Source organism: Oncorhynchus kisutch, linkage group LG1 (genome assembly GCF_002021735.2).
Source record: "Oncorhynchus kisutch isolate 150728-3 linkage group LG1, Okis_V2, whole genome shotgun sequence".
In the NCBI taxonomy this organism is placed as follows: Eukaryota; Metazoa; Chordata; class Actinopteri; order Salmoniformes; family Salmonidae; genus Oncorhynchus; species Oncorhynchus kisutch.
Genome location: NC_034174.2, coordinates 45512985 through 45531787, shown reverse-complemented (window position 1 = coordinate 45531787; position 18803 = coordinate 45512985). Strand labels below are relative to the sequence as shown.

At 42.7% G+C, this 18803-nt stretch overlaps 1 protein-coding gene and 1 long non-coding RNA gene across 4 annotated transcripts; one reads left to right on the top strand and one right to left on the bottom strand.

Moving 5' to 3' along the window:
* Nucleotides 1-117: 117 nt before the first annotated feature.
* Nucleotides 118-17655, bottom strand: LOC109892975 (serine/threonine-protein kinase 38-like). 3 transcript variants are annotated; one of them, XM_020485917.2, is made up of 14 exons: nucleotides 17494-17655; nucleotides 15471-15607; nucleotides 14420-14471; nucleotides 14225-14347; nucleotides 13024-13107; nucleotides 10503-10626; nucleotides 10271-10425; nucleotides 6830-6932; nucleotides 6622-6683; nucleotides 5874-5991; nucleotides 5651-5774; nucleotides 3106-3201; nucleotides 2911-3005; nucleotides 118-2561 (listed from the first exon to the last, which is right to left on the bottom strand). In XM_020485917.2, exons 2-14 carry the CDS (start codon nucleotides 15599-15601, stop codon nucleotides 2404-2406), a joined length of 1425 nt encoding a protein of 474 aa, XP_020341506.1. In that variant the 5' UTR covers nucleotides 15602-15607; nucleotides 17494-17655; the 3' UTR covers nucleotides 118-2403. The 3 variants fall into 3 exon arrangements, with proteins under 3 accessions (XP_020341506.1, XP_020341515.1, XP_031681531.1); XM_020485926.2 differs by having other exon boundaries at nucleotides 15471-15612; nucleotides 17494-17603; XM_031825671.1 differs by having other exon boundaries at nucleotides 14225-14471; nucleotides 17494-17639.
* Nucleotides 7005-10180, top strand: LOC116374237 (uncharacterized). Its single transcript, XR_004210109.1, has 2 exons — nucleotides 7005-7106; nucleotides 9609-10180. It is a non-coding gene; the product is annotated as an uncharacterized LOC116374237 (long non-coding RNA).
* Nucleotides 17656-18803: the final 1148 nt, after the last annotated feature.

The following is an 18803-nucleotide window of genomic DNA, read 5'->3' as shown; positions in this document are numbered from 1 at the left end:
ATGGCATAGCTAACTTCAGGATTTTGTGTTCTGATAAATCAAACCTCAGGTCGACATCTCATCGAAAAGATGGCCATGCTGACAAAGGCATAAAAAAGAAACGACAGTATGCCCCAGAATTGTACAAATGTTTTATTGAAAGATGAAATAATTCTCAGCATTTAAAGCTTTTTTTTTCTCATCGTGAACATGTGTTCTCCTTTGCTGAGAAATATAGTTGAGCTGAAAACATTCAAACCTCATACAGAAGGATTCAATAAGATACACACACATGGACACACACACACACACACACACACACACACACACACACACACACACACAGATCTATACATAGTATATGTGTCACCCAGCAGTGAAAAGACTGCGGTTTATACATGTTCTCATTTGCATATCAATATTTTTCCTTGTTCAAAAGGAACAGCTTGGTGTGAGCATTGATACAAAATATAGGCTATATTAAAAAACATAAGCAGACGTAATGGGAATTATTGTACCGCCTATTTGGCATGTGCACCTTTTCAAACAGCATTACACTAGTAAGAATCTATCATGCTAAGCAGCTGCTCAGAGTTTACTTCTCCAGCGGGTACAAAGACCTTAAAGCACTCGAGTGAAAATCAGAACGAGAGGAGAACTAACCGTCAACGTCATTCAGTCGTCTATCTGGGGGAGAAAAATACAAATGTTGCATCACTTTACACAGGTATTACTACTGGGTTACTATGTGGGATTAATCTATGTAATTACATTTAAGTGCAAGTAGTTACATAGCACATACCATTTTAGTCTCTTGAAAAATAAAAGAGCGAGAACAAATGGTTAGTGTTAGGCCTACTACTACCTGACTGCAGTAGTTCATCTAGTAAAAAGTATCCTGTAGTTACTCATGTAAGGTGTAAAGTGAGGCCAAGTTTGTTTTCCTTTTTTTATACATAATACGCACATACACACACTAACAGTGCCGAAAGTGTTTAAACACAGATATATGTGAAAGTTCAAGCTCTATATTTCATATTTGCTGACGTTTTAAATGTACGTGAAATCCATAAATCCCCAGCATTGTGCATAAAACAGTGGTTCCTTTGTGAGTTAAAACTACTATATGGAAGAAGAAAAAAAACTGTAACATGAGAAGCCTTTCATTAAATACCAGCTTTACAAAGAGCAGCTGTAAAAAAAATGTTTTTTAAATCAAGCACTGTCGGGTGAGCAAAGGTCTAGATCTTTCCATCCTGCATACAAACAATTTAACATGAAACAAAAAAAGGGGGATTCCAATTTCAAACTTAATGTACAGCTCTTGGAATTCTTTGGGTAAGGCATATAAAATGGACATGACGTCTCAAGGTAGTGTCATTCAGACAGTTCAACATACACTCACAACCAGCATTAGTTATATCCCTGAAGACTAGTACTACTTCAATCCAACACAGCATCTGAATGAACCTTTTTGAAAACGTCTGTATTATGAAAATGATACATTACAAAATGACAAAAGAAATAACAGGGCACATTAAAAGTTGAGACAACCAACAAAGGCAGTGAAGGAGAAGTGCTTCCTCAATAAACTCCTTATTGAGGAGTAAGCTAGACTACCATGGAATTTTCCGTCCTTTGTTGAACATTCTCACTCACTCTGGCTGATGACATCACAGGAATCACAGAAATAGAATGCTAAAAATAGCATTGTTAGAACTCCTCTCTCCAAGGCAAGCGGTGATCTAATCTAATGACATCACAGGGGTATTGAGACAGCCTGCTGTGAACCTGTCAGCTTCCTAGAGAACAGTAGAGACGTTTTCCTATTAACCATATGACAGGTTGAGGAGAGGAGTGGGGAGAAGGTTCTGGAGGGACACAAGGGGACAGCTATAAGGCTGTACATCAGAGTTCAGTGCTGGTGGGAAAGTTAGAGCCAGGCTTCAGCTCTGAGACATTGGGCCCTATTCAATCAAAACTGCTATCCTGCTTTCGAAGATAAAAATTGACATTCTTCCTACACAGCGAGAAAGCATATTTGAGATGAGTAATTGTTACACGCTGTAAAAATTTTACTGAGATAATTCATCCAAACATGCATTGATAGTGAAAGAATAATGGTGGTTTTCACATCCTGGAAACCCGGTTACTGGGCCCCAAGTCACATAAGGCCAAACTGTGGTTACAACCATGTATCCACAGGGTATAATGAACTGGTTAGGGTTGGTTCAACCAGATTTCTCAGAATCCTGTTTCAGAAGGCCTGCAGGAAATAGAACACTTAACAGTTGAATTTTGTACAAAAAAACAAAAAAAAACATATTTGTATAATGAAACTGAACCGTTGTGTGAAGGTATCTGGGTGCTGCGGGGGATATGGGAATCAGTGGGTCACTGCAGCACAGGTTATAGGGTCAGAGTTCATCTCTTGCTTCCCTTCATATAGGAAGGGATGGCTCCCCTGGCTGTCAGGCCCTCGAATCGCTTGTAGGTGTAGTTGATGAAGACCCAGTCCTTATTTTTATAGTCAGCCTCCGCTGCTGCTGCTGCTGCTGGAGACTTGGTGGGTGCTGCTGCAGCTGGGGGGAGAGAGAGAAAGGGGGAGAGAAAGGAGAGTGACAAAAGAGGGAGAGGAATGTGGGAGCGGAAATAGACAAGGTGAAAGGGAGATATTTAGAGTTGATAGCCACAAGGTCAAATCAAATCAAATGTATTTATATAGCCCTTCGTACATCAGCTGATATCTCAAAGTGCTGTACAGAAACCCAGCCTAAAACCCCAAACAGCAAGCAATGCAGGTGTAGAAGCACGGTATACTGTAAAACCACACACACACACACACACACACACACACGAGTCAAGAATAACACACAAACTTTGAAAGACACAGGAAAATAGTTTCTGCCAAAACTCTTGTCTTTCTCTCACCTGTGGGTGAGAGGATGTCCGACTCGGGGAACTCGTCGAAGTTTGACGTGTCGTCTATGCTTTTGATCTCCACGGGAATCGCTGCAGGTCTCTCCCTGGGTTGGGCGACAAACACAGTAAGACTGTAGTAAGACCTGGACTTCTTGGAAAATTGTTTTGCCTATAAACTGTTCCCGGAAAGAAGTCCCTGTGTACCTGATGTGGTCGTAATCGACTCCCTCAAAGAATGGGTTTCTCTTGATCTCCTCCACCCCTGTCGCCCCGATCCGATGATCTCCCTCACAGCAGAACCTAAGTAGGAATAAACCAAAATGTTGATCCTGAGAACAACCACATAAAGGGACATAGAAGTGTACCTGCCAGAGATACAGTATTTTGCTCGAGATGACATTCACGTTTTACAATTGAACCATTTAGTTGACGTTCATTCTTATCAAGAATAACATACTGTACAATGGCCTCTATGGACTGTTTATCCATCTCTCTCTCTCTTTTTGACCATGTTATATGTAGTGCACTCTTAGAAAAAAAGGTGCTAAGTAGAACCATATAGGGTCTTTCGGTTTGTCCCCATAGGAGACAACAACCTGCTATAGAGCATGCTAGGAAATATGTTAACGATGGGTGTGGATTTGAGTGTTTTACTCTACACAGAGTACAAAATGACACAATCACACATTCGCCTTTGGTTATTAACGCCAACAATTGGGTCCGTTTAAACCCCTGAGTGTTAATTTGGCTCTTTATAGAGTTAATTTAACTCCTGAATCAACCTTAGAAATGTTACACTGAAAAATCAACACTAGGTAACACTGGCCAATTTGCTATGTACAAATATTCCCATACACACTACCGTTCAAAAGTTTGGGGTCACTTAGAAATGTCCTTGTTTTTGAAAGAAAAGCCACTATTTTGTTCATTAAAATAACATCAAATTGATCAGAAATACAGTGTAGACATTGTTAATGTTGTAAATGACTATTGAAGCTGGAAACGGCAGATGTTTTATGGAATATCTACATAGCCGTACAGAGGCCCATTAACAGCAACCATCACCCCTGTGTTCCAATGGCATGTTGTGTTAACTAATCCAAGTTTCTCATTTTAAAAGGCTAATACATCATTAGAAAACCCTTTTGCAATTATGTTAGCACAGCTGAAAACTGTTGTTCTGATTAAAGAAGCAATAAAACGGGCCTTCTTTAGACTAGTTGAGTATCTGGAGCATCAACATTTGTTGGTTTGATTACAGGCTCAAAATGGCCAGAAACAAAGAACTTTCTTCTGAATCTCGTCAGTCTATTCTTGTTCTGAGAAATGAAGGCTATTGAATGTAAGAAATTGCCAAGAAACTGAAGATCTCGTACAGCGCTCTGTACTACTCCCTTCAGAGAACAGCGCAAACTGGCTCTAACCAGAATAGAAAGAGGAGTGGGAGGCCCCCGTGCACAACTCAGCAAGAGGACAAGTACATTAGAGTGTCTAGTTTGAGAAACAGACACATCACAAGTCCTCAACTGGCAGCTTCATTAAATAGTACTCGCAAAACACCAGTCTCAACGTCAACAGTGAGGAGGCGACTCTGGGATGCTGGCCTTAAAGGCAGAGTAGCAAAGAAAAAGCCATATCTCAGACTGGCCAATAAAAACAAAAGACAAATGTTAGTTTGAGGTGTTCGGATCCCAAAGAAGAACATTCATGAGACGCAGAATTAAAAAAAATATGCTGGAAGAATGCTTGACGCCATCTGTCAAGCATGGTGGAGGCAACGTGATGGTCTGGGGGTGCTTTGGTGTTGGTAAAGTGGGAGATTTGTACAGGTTAAATGGGATCTTGAAGAAGGAAGGCTATCACACCATTTTGCAATGCCATGCCATACCCTGTGGATGGCGCTTAATTGGAGCCAATTTTCTCCTACAACAGGACAATGACCCAAAGCACAGCTCCAAACTATGCAAGAACTATTTAGGGAAGAAGCAGTCAGCTGGTATTCTGTCTGTAATGGAGTGGCCAATACAGTCACCGGATCGCAACCCCATTGAGCTGTTGTGGGAGCAGCTTGACCATATGGTATGTAAGAAGTGCCCATCAAGCCAATCCAACTTGTGGGAGGTGCTTCAGGAAGCATGGGGTGAAATCCATTCAGATTACCTCAACAAATTGACAACTAGAATGCCAATGGTCTGCAAGGCTGTAATTGCTGCAAATGGAGGATTCTTTGGTGAAAGCAAAGTGTGAAGGACTCAATTACTATTTCAATTAAAAGTAATTATTTATAACCTTGTCAACATCTTGACTATATTTCCTATTCATTTTGCAACTCATTTCATGTATGTTTTCATGGAAAACAAGGAGATTTAAACAAGGAGTTTAAAACATTCTTACACCTATCCTTTTAAGCTCAAGAGGGTTCAACTTTAAACACAGAGATAAACAGGAATGCTCAGGTACTATTTAAAATAAAATTAAAATACAATAAAAAAAGCTTATTTAGATTCACACGGGTTCTATGTAGAACCCTTCTTGTCTTTCAAAGAATCCTTATTGCCATCCAAAGAACCCTTTCTTCCAAAAACGGTTCTTAGGATGAGAAAGATTCCAGTTTGAACCCTTTGCCTTAAAAAGAACCCTCATCTTCCAAAAAGGATTCTTCAAATGAAAATGGTTATTGGTAGAACTCCATCCCTCTGCAAAGAACCATTTTGGAACCCTTTTTTCCCAAGAGTGTACTGGTGCTCACCTGAGGATGAGTTCCTTGGCCCTCTCTGAGATGGGGACTTCCGGAGGGAAAACCAGAGTCTCCTTCCAGTTCATCACCTTCTTATATGTCTCCTGGGGTGTCTCCGAACAGAACGGGGGGTAGCCTGGAGAGAAACAAAGAAACTTAGACAGCAATCCTAATTCAATCCTAACTTACTTCTTGCAAGTTAGTGCCTGTGTTCCAATCAAACGATCACTCTTACCAATCAGCATCTCGTACATGATGACCCCCAGGCTCCACCAATCACAGAGCTTGTTGTATCCGGTCTGCATGAACACTTCCGGGGCGATGTAGTCTGGAGTTCCCACAGTGGAGAAAGCCTGAGAGAGGGAGATAGGAAAGGAGAGAGAGAGAAGAAAGGAGAGAGGGAGAGGAGAGTTGACAGAGTAAGAGGTACGCCCGGCTTTAGACACAGCCCAGTCAGTAAAACAACCTCTAGCCCCTGAAATGAATAACCATTTCAAGTAATGTTCTGAATTGACCTAATTCAAATGCAGTCAACCCTAGCCTTTTTCTCTTACCATGCCACACAGTACATTCGCTGTGGAAACCAAGTTGACGTAACTGTAACCGTGCTGTAAATGTCAGCCCATAAAAAGGGACAGAAATCCAACCATCTGCACACCAGATGTGTACTGTATCTCTGCTACTACACTGGCCTTCTTCATTTCATCTAGAGAAATCTGGTCTATACAGAACGACAGGCTCTCTCGCACGAAGAGATCATGTGGATTTGGAGATGCTCTACTCTTTACAGGAGAGAATACTTTTTCCTAGGAGTGAATGAACACGGATAACCAACACATTTCAAAAGCAGAGGCCATTGGTGAACCGTCTTATACGCTAATTAACTACTGTCGTCTTTGCTGCGTTTATGAGGAAGTTTGGGCTTAAGTCCGATCCTCCTGTGGAGTAGTGACTAAAGGTAGCCAGAGCTCCATGACACTCACCAGCTGTCGTCTGTTCCTCTTCCAGGTCTCTGCTTTCCTCTTGGAGTTCATGTACTGAGATGCTGTGGAGAAGAAATGATTGGTCTTAGGCACAACTCAGTTACAGCTACGCACCCAGGAGGAAGATCCATGACAAATATATAGTTGTATTAGCTTTCTAATTGTATCTACTTAAATTTATTGAGTATAGCTTTATTGTTGTACTCACTGAAGTCGTTGGAGACGCTGTGGTTGAGGTTCCTGTAGAACTCTGTCCGATGGGCCTTCTTCAACCCTGTGCACAAGCCGAAGTCTGATAGCTTCACATGGCCCTAAACACAAACACACACACACACACACACACATGGTTATTTGTGTTACACCACTTCCTGGGGATGTTTCAGTAATAACGCATGACAACATCAGACTGTTCTGAAATCACACTTCCTGTGGTGACTTGTGGTGAAACTGTGTTGTGGATTTATAATTTCAGACTCGACACTCAGGTAGATCACCACATTCTAATGCTGATGTAATCCTCCTGTGTGTGTGTGTGTGTGTGTTGATGTCATTTCAAATAGATTTCAACCTGCTTGCTTTTTTTATAACCGAATCAAAAAATCGAAATGTAAATGGCATGTTATAGAAGGGTCCAGAGCACTTTTTTAAATATTTTTATATTTCACTTGTTTTTGAGAAACCTACCCTAACCAACGATTCACTTCCTCATCCTCGTTGTGCAGTACAGGGGGCTCTGAAAACACATGAACAAGTGCTCCAGAAACAACCAAATACATTGTTTTAGAAACGCAAAAATAGGGTGGCGCAGTTTTTTAGACGTTGTACACATAAAATTGTCATTCTGAACTTTATCCACAACGTTACATTGCATTTTGTGCGACTCAAGCTGTTTCCTTTATCCAGCTGTTCCATTCTCCTTGTAGCTTGCTGATAGAATGAACAGAGCGGTATCCCTCCAGTTGCAACTAATTGAAATATAACGTTCCAGATAAGGTTCTGAACGACACAATTTTGTGTACAACATCTAAAGACCTGCATCACTATACTGAGAGATTTTCAGTTTCTAAAAGAACATATTTGTATGTTTTTTGAGAATTTGTTCATATTTTTCGGATCCTCCCGTACAGCACAACAAGGATGAGGAAGTGAATCACTGGTTGCGGTAAATTTCTCAAAAACAAGTGAAATCTTGTGAAAAAAGTGTCTGGACCCTACTAAAACATGACATTTAGAGATTTGGTCGTAAAAAAGCCCCCAAAAAAGTAAAGATGTTATTTTAACCAGATTTCAACCTGTTTTAATGACGTTATTTCAACCAGATTTCAACCTGTTTTAATTATGTTATTTCAACCAGATTTCAACCTGTTTTAATGATGTTATTTTAACCAGATTTCAACCTGTTTGTAATTACGTAATTTCAACCAGATGTCAACCTGTTTTAATGACGTTATTTCAACCAGATTTCAACCTGTTTGTATTCATGGGTTCATATGAGAGGTTCATGGCTCTGTTAAGGGCGGTCTTCGACCATCCACTGGAGGGCAGAGAAGGAGGTGAGCGACTATTCCAAATCCGGCAGGATGCCCAGACCATTGCGGAGTACGCCCTCACCTTCCCGGACCGTGGCAGCCTCCGGCGGATGGAATGAACCGGTGCTCTGCACCCTATTCCGTAGAGGTCTGCGCGAGGCGGTTCAGACGGCGCTGGCGTGCCCGGACGACAACCTTTCTTTGGACGCACTCATCGCGATGCCCATCTGTCTGGACAACTGTAGTATCTTGGGATGCTTCTTAGATTGATGACACCGGACACATGAGTACGTTTTATTATTTAATTGTTACTTAGAATAACATTACCGGAATGCACCTGGCATAAGCTCCCTGAGGCGTTTCCGAGCACGGTTTAATGGCAGACTAAACGGTTACGGATAACTAAAAGCAAATCACGTATTAAGTCAATACTGCCATCAATTGGTAAACATAATAATTAACATAAATATACCAGGTTACTACAGCAACCTTCTTTGGGAGTGCCGGAACCTTCCTCACCCCTCGCCCTCCTCCTTTGGCCGTTCTGAGGCAGTGTCTGAACCCATGGAGGTAGGGGCCAAACGTCTGTCCTTGGCAGAGGGACGTCGTGTTCCTATTGCGGCCAGGAGAGGTACCAGCTTCAGTGTTGTCCGGTGCATCCCAACCCGGGGTCCACTAGGGCAGAGAGGTGGCTGTCCCTCAGGTGTTGTCTCTACAACTCTAGTGGACTCCGGTGCAGCGGGGAATTTCATTGACCAGGCCCTCGCCTCCTCCCTTAACATCACCTCATACCCGCTCTCCTCTCCTTTTCCTGTCCAAGCTGACCATTGGGATCCGGCACTATCACGCACATCACAGCACCACTCAACCTCACAGTGGGAGCCATGCACCAAGAAAGCCTTCCTCATCATCACTACACCCGTACACAAAGTCATCCTCGGCCTGCCGTGGCTCCAACGTCATAACCCCACTTTATCCTGGTCGAAGGATGAGAATCACAACCTCGGCTCCGCCTCTGCACCAGGATGCCACGTCCACCAGGCTCTGGAGAGGAAGCCCGCACCTGTTACCTGCCCCCCTGAGCGCATCTACGTTCCCACGGGTGTAAGAGATAGGCTGCTGACCTGGGCGCACACATCCCTCGCCGCTGGACACCCAGGTATCACCTGCACCATTCAATCCATCTCCGCTAAGTACTGGTGGTCCACCTTGGCGCAGGACGTTGCCCACTCTGTCAACTCCTGCTCCGTATGTGGCCAAACTAAATCTCCCTGGCATGCTCCAGCAGGGAAACTCCTTCCCCTTCCTGTGCCTCAGCAGCCTTAGACCCATCTGTCCATAGACATTGTCACTGATCTCCCCCCGTCTGATGGTTTCACCACTATTACGGTTCTTGTGGACAGATTCTCTAAATCCTGCCATTTTATCCCTCTCTTTGGTCTCCCTGCCGCTCTCCAGGTTTCTGAGGCACTGTTTCAGCAGATGTTCCGGGTGGATATTGTCTCCGACCATGGCCCCAAATTCACATCGTGAGTATGGAGAGCCTTCACGGAGAAGCTGGGGGCCACGGCCAGCCTCACATCCACGTACCTCAGTCCAACGGGCAGGTGGAAAGGACTAACCAGAAGCTGGGGAGGTTCCTTAGGACCGGCAGGGGGAGTAGGCCCGGTTCCTTCCCAGGGCGGAGTACGCACAGAACTCACTTCATCACTCCTCCACCGGGCTGACTCCCTTCCAGTGCGTCCTGGGATATCAGCCAGCCTGGGCCCCGTGGACCCCAAGCCAGACCGAGTGTCACGCCTACTCCAGCTGCCGCTCTCCGGCGCTCGACGTCGCCGGTCTACTAACCACAGGTCCTGGCACCATCATTGCGCACACCTGGACCTCATCATCACCTTGAATGGTCTCCCTTTATTTAGTCCTCAGTAGCCTCAGTCATTATGCAGTATTGGTTCTGTTCTCGTTCAGTACGCTTCTCATGTTTTGTTGATCTGCCGTCTCTTACCATTAAACGTACCTTCTGCACCTGCTTCCTGACTCCAAGCGCGTACGTTACAGAGTGTGTGTGTGTGTGTTTGCTTGCATGTATGTATTACATAGCATGTTCTGTGTATATGTACCTTGGAGTCCAGCAGTACATTGTCAGGTTTGATGTCTCTGTGTATGAAGCCCATCTGGTGTATCGAGTCTATGGCCAGGACCGTCTCAGCCACATAGAACTGAGTCTCCTCCTCTGACAGAGTATCCTTCTTCATCAGCAACGTCATCATGTCACCTGCAGGGAGTGCCACAAAGAGCATCAGCGTCGCACACACAATTGCAAACATGCACGTGCACACTTCACACACACACCTCCAGGTAGGAACTCCATGAGTAGGTAGAGGTTCATCTTGTCCTGGAAGCTGTAGAACATCTTGACCACCCACAGACTGTCTGCCTGCACCAGGATGTCCCTTTCAGCCCGGATATGGCCCACCTAACATAGAAAAACAACACATACTGTAGATCACATAAAATGAACACACAGACATTCTCTCTACACTAACGCCAACCCACCCAACATCGAAACACAACACATAGAAGGAACACACACACACACAATCTCTCAACACTAATGCTAACCCACCTAACATAGAAATATAACACATAGATCACAAAGAACGAACACACACACACACACATTTTCTCTACACTAATGCTAACCCACCTAACATCGAAACACAACACATAGAATGTATACATCAATAAGCCTACAGGTCCAGTCCCATCCTCTAGCACCAAGACCTTTGATATTCACAGATTTGGAGAGGGCAGTGGAGGGGGGAGGTACATTCAGAAATAGCCATTGCTGTTGCTACATAAACAAAGTTAAATATCCATAATACGTTGGGAAAATAAGGAATATGTTTCAACACGACACAAGGCTTAAGGAGGAGGAATGTGAAGTAATCCTGTGGCCTTAGATACAGTACATGTCCTTAGATACAGTACATGGCCTTAGATACAGTACATGTCCTTAGATACAGTACATGTCCTTAGATACAGTACATGTCCTTAGATACAGTACATGCCTTAGATACAGTACATGTCCTTAGATACAGTACATGGCCTTAGATACAGTACATGGCCTTAGATACAGTACATGGCCTTAGATACAGTACATGTCCTTAGATACAGTACATGTCTGAGCTGAGCGAATAAAAGGGACACAGGGCTCTATTATCAGCAGGCGCTAAGGAGACTCAAGTGTCGAACACACAATAGTTTGCAATTTCATCCTTGTAAAAACGGACTGGCATTACACCAGGTTCAGCAATTTACATCAGCTCGCTTGCGCTGAGGTGGGAGGAGTGGCAATATTTGAGGTATGTCCTTAAAAACAAGCGCATAGTGACAATTTCATGCAGTGCTAAAGGGAAGTTAAGACCCACCAAAAGCAGGTTTTAACGGTAACACAGTTGATAACGGCATGGAATCTGAGTGTGGAAGCGCAGCCTATGCAGCAATGGCTCACAGTGCCAACGGAAAGAGAGATGTGTCTTTTGGGCCTTTGAATCATGTATTTAGAAACATTTAAAAAACTATTTGTTCCCCTCCCACTTCGTTTAATTTGATTAAAAACCAAGCATAGTCTTGTTTAGCAGCTTCGTATAGGGGCATATTTTTTTAAATCCTGGCCATGCATTAGCTAAGTAGCCTATGAATGAAGGGGTTTTAAATGGTCTACTGAGAGTGACTTGAAACATTTTGGAGTCACTCTCAGTAGGCAACGAAACAATTGACAGGACCCTCGTATTTTAAATAGACGTGCAAATGTCATGTTAAGACATTGACGTGAGATGCGATTTATGAAATCCCGCTTCTGACCCCATCCTATTTAGAAATATTGTTGTTGTTTTTAAAAACAGATTGCTTGTTTTTCCATTTCATTTTTAAGAAAAACCAAGCATGCCCCCCCCACCCTCCACTCCCAATGCATTGGCCAAATAGCAGCCTATCAATAAAGGGTTTGGCTCGTGAGACTGCTTTGAAATAAATCTTAAATCGCCAAAGCTTTATTAAAAGATCAAGTTTGGGAGCAGAATTTAAAAAAAAAATTGCCTGCTCACGTTCTTATTTTGGATGTGAGTAAAAGCAACAACTTGTTTTAAACAATGTCTACCTTAATATTATACGCCCAAAGAGAGCAATTATGGTGCCTGTAACAGTATTTAGACAGCCTAGTAGTTTTTTCCTTTCGATAAGAATTTGATCAGAATGATTCACTCTCTTTCGGAATTTAATCTTGCTTATTGACATCATTTGGCAGGTCCATGGCTCAGACAAGGCAGACATATAATGCAATTTACAGTAGGCGTAGCCCCTATATCAGTGTGAATGCTATGTATTTCCATATTGAAGCCATGCAATAAGGCTTCTTACAATGTGGACTGCAAACATGTTCAACGTATTTAGCAAAGATGGGATAGGCCTACATACTTTCTTTTCTTATGCTGTTTCTGGAGGCTTTTTAACAAACTAAGCTATAATGGACTCACATTTGAATTTGAGTTGATGACAACGCAATACATAAAAGACCGTACACAACATGAAGAAATCCATATTTAGCCATGGAGCACGTTCTGATTGAGCAATGAGGGGTCAAGCCTGGACACACCTTCAACTTGTTTGGTAATCAAAACTCAAGTCTTTTCGTGCCACCGCCAGGTACTGCACCCATTATTCCAGTTGTCAAATAACTAAAATATTTCTGACGCCCCGAACCTATTGCGCTACCGTCAGCGCTATGATTTACCATTGTGTTAGGTTTGTTAAAATAGAGCCCAGAGAGAGAGAGAGAGAGAGAGAGACAGAGAAAAAGAGAAACACACACCTGTTCCTTCTCTAGCATGTCAGCCTTGCGCAGGATCTTCATGGCATAGACATGACCTGTGTCCTTCTTCTGGACCAGACGCACCTGTTGATCAGAGGGCAAAGGTGATCCAACATGAGTTCATGAGGTCATGGCAAATGGGAAGGGATTTACATCATCGCCATCAAATTATTTTCTGAAACCAGTGGATTAGGCAGTTCAGATTAAAAAACACAGGACTGTAGGTGAGAGTGGGATAATTATAAACTATACAAAATGTATAATTTGACCAAATATTTAGAAAGAGGTCATCATTTTATAAGCTACAATGGGAGGTCCTAAACCGATCATGAAAGTACATCCTTGTAGCTTTGTGGCCTAATATAGTCAAAATGTTAAGTTGAGCCAATAGCCATGGGGTAAAGTGAACCAATCATTAAGCCAATGTCAAGTTGAGCAAATATAAGTGTTTTCTTCCCAGGAGTAATGCAAGGCATTATCGCTGGGATATTTAAAAAAAGAGAAGTTTTTATTTAACTAGGCAAGTCAGTTAAGAACAAATTCTTATTTGCAATGACGGCCTACCCCGGCCAAATCCGGACCAATTGTGCCGCCCTACGGGACTCCCAATCACGGCCGGATGTGAAATAGCCTGGAATCAAACCAGGGACTGTAGAGACACCTCTTGCACTGAGATGCAGTGCCTTAGGCCGCTGTGCCACTCGGGAGCCCAAGGATATGAAGTAACAACAGGAGCTGGACTATGTTAAAAGTGTTAGTTAGGTGTTAAGTCTGTGTTAAAATATGCTTAAAATTATTAAAAGACAAAAAGTGAATGTGATTAACCCATACCCGGGTTAAATTGTGCCAAGAGACCACTTTTTTTGGACAAGCTATGTTATCAAAACTGTAACGTTTACATGAATTCTTATTATTTCCAGGGATCCACAACATCTTGAAATAAATGCAGATATCAGTGATGCTGAATGTAAAAAATGACTCAACTTACCCCACTCTCCTCTATTGCTACTGAGTGATAAATAACTTACAGCAGGGAGTAGAGAAAATGGGAGGATCCACCAGAGCGTGATAACAAACATAACTCAGCTACACTTTATTGACAAACCCACTTTTTACCTCGCAAAGCTATTATATTGTGAAATGATAACTAATTACATAGTAATAACCTAATTAGGACTGCAATAGCTCTATGTAGGCTTACCTCTCCAAAAGCTCCTCGACCAATCACCTTGAGGGACTCAAAGTCTTCCAATCCCAGCCGGGTTCTCTTCAGCCTCAGGAACTCTGTCTCCTTACGTGCATGCTGGGAACGCCGCATACACTTCTGCAACACAGGGTGTGTGTAAGTGTTTGTGTGTGTGTGCGTGTGTGTGTGTGTGTGTGTTACTACACTCACCTCCTCATCAGGCAGTCCCTCCTCATCCATCACCCTCTCCAGCTTCTGTTGCCTAGCAACACGATAGTGGTTGGGGGTCAAGAATCAAAGGTTAGGGTCAAATATGTTGATTCAGGAAGTCCCCTCCCAGCCTGCAGCTCCATACTGAGCACTACACTACCGGTTCTTTAATTTATTTGGGGCAGTTATGGAGGAATGGTGACAGAAAAGGAATGACCCATTCATATGTTCTCAAAGAGAAATAAACCATAAATGTTTTTCTTGAAAAAATGAGGGCGCTTAGCCAAACCAGCCCCTATAATTATTGTATATTCTCCTTTCTAAGCCGGTCTGTGACACCATGAACAATATTCTTGTGTGGACTTCCTCTTTTGGCACGGCTCGTTGGTGGGTAGGATGAGCTGTGACTGGGTGCTTGCTTTGTGCATAACTTTATTTTTCAGACGCCTCTAACGACTTCTGACACTCAACCGTCCCGCGGGGGGGTACACAGATCCTGTAGAGGTTTTAAAGGTATAAAACTATTGAATTTAACCTTATCCCTGGCATTTCTGGATTCAGGTTGATTGAATGGGGTTGCATTTTAATTCAACAACTGAATATGGATTTCCCAGGACCCTGGTAGGACTGCTGATGGTCAACAGTGGGTAAATTAAGATATTATCAAACTAAAAGTACTTCCAGGTGCATTGTGAAAAGCACTAGTCTTGGGAAAAGCATATTTCACAGACACACTGAAACATCGTTCAGACTTATTTTACTACTGCATTTATTGTATTGCCTACACGCATTGGCAGGGTGCGGTTACACCCATTTCTCCCCCAGGCAGGGTGAGGCTCTAAGCAGAGAGAGAGGTCGAGTTGAGGTCAGTGATGTGTAACACCTCTATTCTCTCTTCCTCTTGTTGGTGGCACTGTGCTGCCTTCTCAGCTTCGGACATGTTTTGAGGAACAACCTTTGCTTTTCAGAACCCTGTCAATGTCACTGATCTTCCTAGTTCCAGCATGTGGGAGCATGGTGCGTGTGTGTGTGTCAATGCCATAGCACGCACCTCATCTCTCTCTCCTCATGCTGGGATATCAGGTTACTGTAGAAGTTCTCCAGGGTCACCTTAGCCATGGTCACTCTCTCCTTGGTGTGGTTACTCATCGAGGAGCAAGAGGAATGACCCCTCGTCGCCATGGTTACCTACCCTCCACACACACACACAAATTGGAGCACACGGTGTAAAGTATCCTATGCCCTACCATCTACAGATGTCCCCTATTCTATGGGCTCTGTTGAAGACAATGAATTGCCAGGTGGAGTTGGCTGCATGTTTGTGCAAGAGTGTGTGTGTGTGTGTGTATACAATTGCATCAGAACAGACACATTACGAGAGATGCCTGTTGTAAACATAGCCATAGACTCTCACTTCAAACACAGCTTTGAATCGGCATGAGTCACACATGCCCTCTCCACTCTGGTGTCTGTCTGCCACAAGTCCACACACAGCCCCTCAAGTTAACACCAGAGGCTCTGGACAGCCATGGCAGAGACAATGAGACAGTCTCTACTAGGGATTTATACTTTCCATCAGCTAACACTCAAAAAAGAAATGAAAGCTTGAGTTGTGCGAGGAGAGAGACTATATGAAACAGACTCCTCTGGCAATAACTTTTCTTAGACTCGTGATTTGTGGTCTGTAACGCTAGGCCGAGGACATTAAATGATCCCTATTTAGAAACAGCAGAAGAACAGTATCTCAGAGAATGTGGAGCAACCAAGGTAAAAATGTGTTTTATTTTGGATATTGTGTGGATATTTGGTTTTTCTCTCATCAATAACTATGGAACCAAGCATGCCATGAGTATGACAATTGTATATTCTGTATCTGGGTGGATGGAGAACAATCCATTTTTTTTTGTACAAAATAAGATTTAGGACTTCAATCTTCATGTTCATAGTCATGACAAGCTTTGTTTATTCGTTTAAGAGCTATTGATGATTAAAATCCGAAATATGTTTTGTATTTTTTTTTTTACACAAAAAAAGGTGTGAATGTCATGCTTGGTTCAATAGCTATTGGAGAGAGAAAACCGAATATGCACCGAATATGCACCGAATATCACATCTCCCAGGCTCCATCACATCTCCCAGGCTCCAAAAGGGATAAAGGAAAAAAGTATAAAAATAAACAGTTCTTTAATTAACTGTGTTTACTCTTATCAGTGGTCTGCACTGACGGTCTGCACTGCTTATATTATTAACACATTGTGAACTAAACAGCAAGTTGTCTTCAGGTGTGACAGAAGACTAGCCTAGGTCAGCTTCAGACTCATAAAATTTGAATAGAAAGTATGATTTTTTAAAAATGTTTTTGAACTACATTTAGTTTGTACAAAGAATTGCCATCTTTACCTTGAGAAAGGGTGTCCAAATAGCCGCGTTTATTATACAAGTATATAAAGGCCAGGATATAGTCTACAGCCGATACAATGAGAATAAGGTGTTGGCATCTAGATACAATTAGAGGTAATTGTAGGCTACAATCGACCTTTAAATAAAAAACTAAACTACAGTACCTACCTATAATACTATAATCAAATGCTGGTGTTACACTTTTAATAGCCTACAGATAGTCCTACAATAAAACGGAACACACTCAGGAATGCGAAATGTTTGACCGTCCTGCATTAATGGTATGGTTGGTTGGACTTTTTGTGTGTAAACTAGCCTACTCAAAATAGCTACCAAGGCTGGAGAGAGGAGCCTTTGTTTTACCCGTGCGGATTTACGTTCTCAACTTCCTAAAGTAAATCCCCATATCTACCAAATGCTTTTAGGTGGCCTATCTAAATCTGAACTCTTTAATAAAAGGTTACGATCTCATATTGTTATATTAAAGTAGCTGAGCGAGAAACTAGTAGGCTCGTTTTGACTGGTTGCTTTGTTCAGAAAAGCGTCAACATCTGCCAAGCGAGAGATCGCTTTTTACCCCAACTACCTTCAGAAGGTTCACGAGATAAATTGTTATTCCACATCTACAACGTCTCCGTGGTCATTGTCAAATTAAATATTACTCTCAGTCTCACCTCTGTTATGGCGTCAATCGGTAAAAATTCAAGTCGGATCTGCTCCCCTCGCTCGAGTCTGCTGATGTTCACGGTCGGTATCCATTCGAATTAAAGGAAGTGAAGTGCCCCTCCCCGCAGAGCTCCAAATTACCCCGGGCCTCTTACCGGGGCCATGGTCGTGTGGGCTGCTAGGATCAGTTTCAGGCTTGATCGAGGTAATGATGGGGATGGTGATTATGTTGTTCATGATGATAATAATAATGATTGATGACAGGCTTAGTGATGATGATAGCCTGCCCTGACCCTTAGTATTATTCAAAGAGGCATGGCAGAATTATTTAGGTTACTTTCAACTATCACCTCCATCCCTCATACCCTTCTATGTTAAAAGCAACCCATAAAATCCCTCTAAATATAGTCTAATATTCATAGCTTTAGAAAAGTGGCCTATTTGTCACCCTTTGACATTCACCTACAGATCTGTTATCAACATATGATCATTTGTTTTATGAGTGTAGGTCACAGGTGAATTGTGTGCCACTGTTCCATCCATACTTAATCCTGCATTAAAGTAACTGTCCAGTGAAAATCTCACTTTTAAAAGTGAATATTCTGTTAACTCATACCCAAATAATGTTGTTGACTCAACCTATACTCATATTTGTGGCCAAAGCATAATTTGGAGGGGGGGGGGGGGGGGGGGGGGGGACACTTCAAAAGCCCCACCTCAAACTTGGATCTATTACCTCATTGAGGATGATGTGAGCTGGCCAATCAGCGGTCTACTCACATTATTATTTTTTTAACGATCGATTATTTTCAGTCCTCAGCTGAATCTGGTAATGAATGGTGTGGCTGTTGAACAAGTTGAGGAGACAAGTCCTGTGTAGCCCAGTTAGGGTTGCGAGTTCAATTCCCATGGGGAACCAGTATGAGAGAAAGAAAAGGTATGAAAATGTATGTACTCTTATCCAGAGCGATTTACAGCTCCGGATAAGAGCGTCTGCTAAACGTAAAAACGAGACCAAATTACTTGGTGTTACCTTAGATCGTAAACTATCATATGCTCTGCTTTTTTGACACCACACCCCACATAGCATGTTCTGCAAGCTCTAGTTGTGTCTTATCCTGATTATTGTTCAGTCATTTGGCCAAGTGCTGCAAAGAAAGACCCAGTTAAGCTGCAGTTGGCCCAGAACCGAGCCGCACGTCTTGCTCTTCATTGTAAGCAGAGGGCTAATATTAATACAATGCATGCCAGTCTCTCTTGGCTAAGAGTTGAAGAAAGACTGACTGCGTCACTTCATGTTTCTACAAGAAACGTTAGT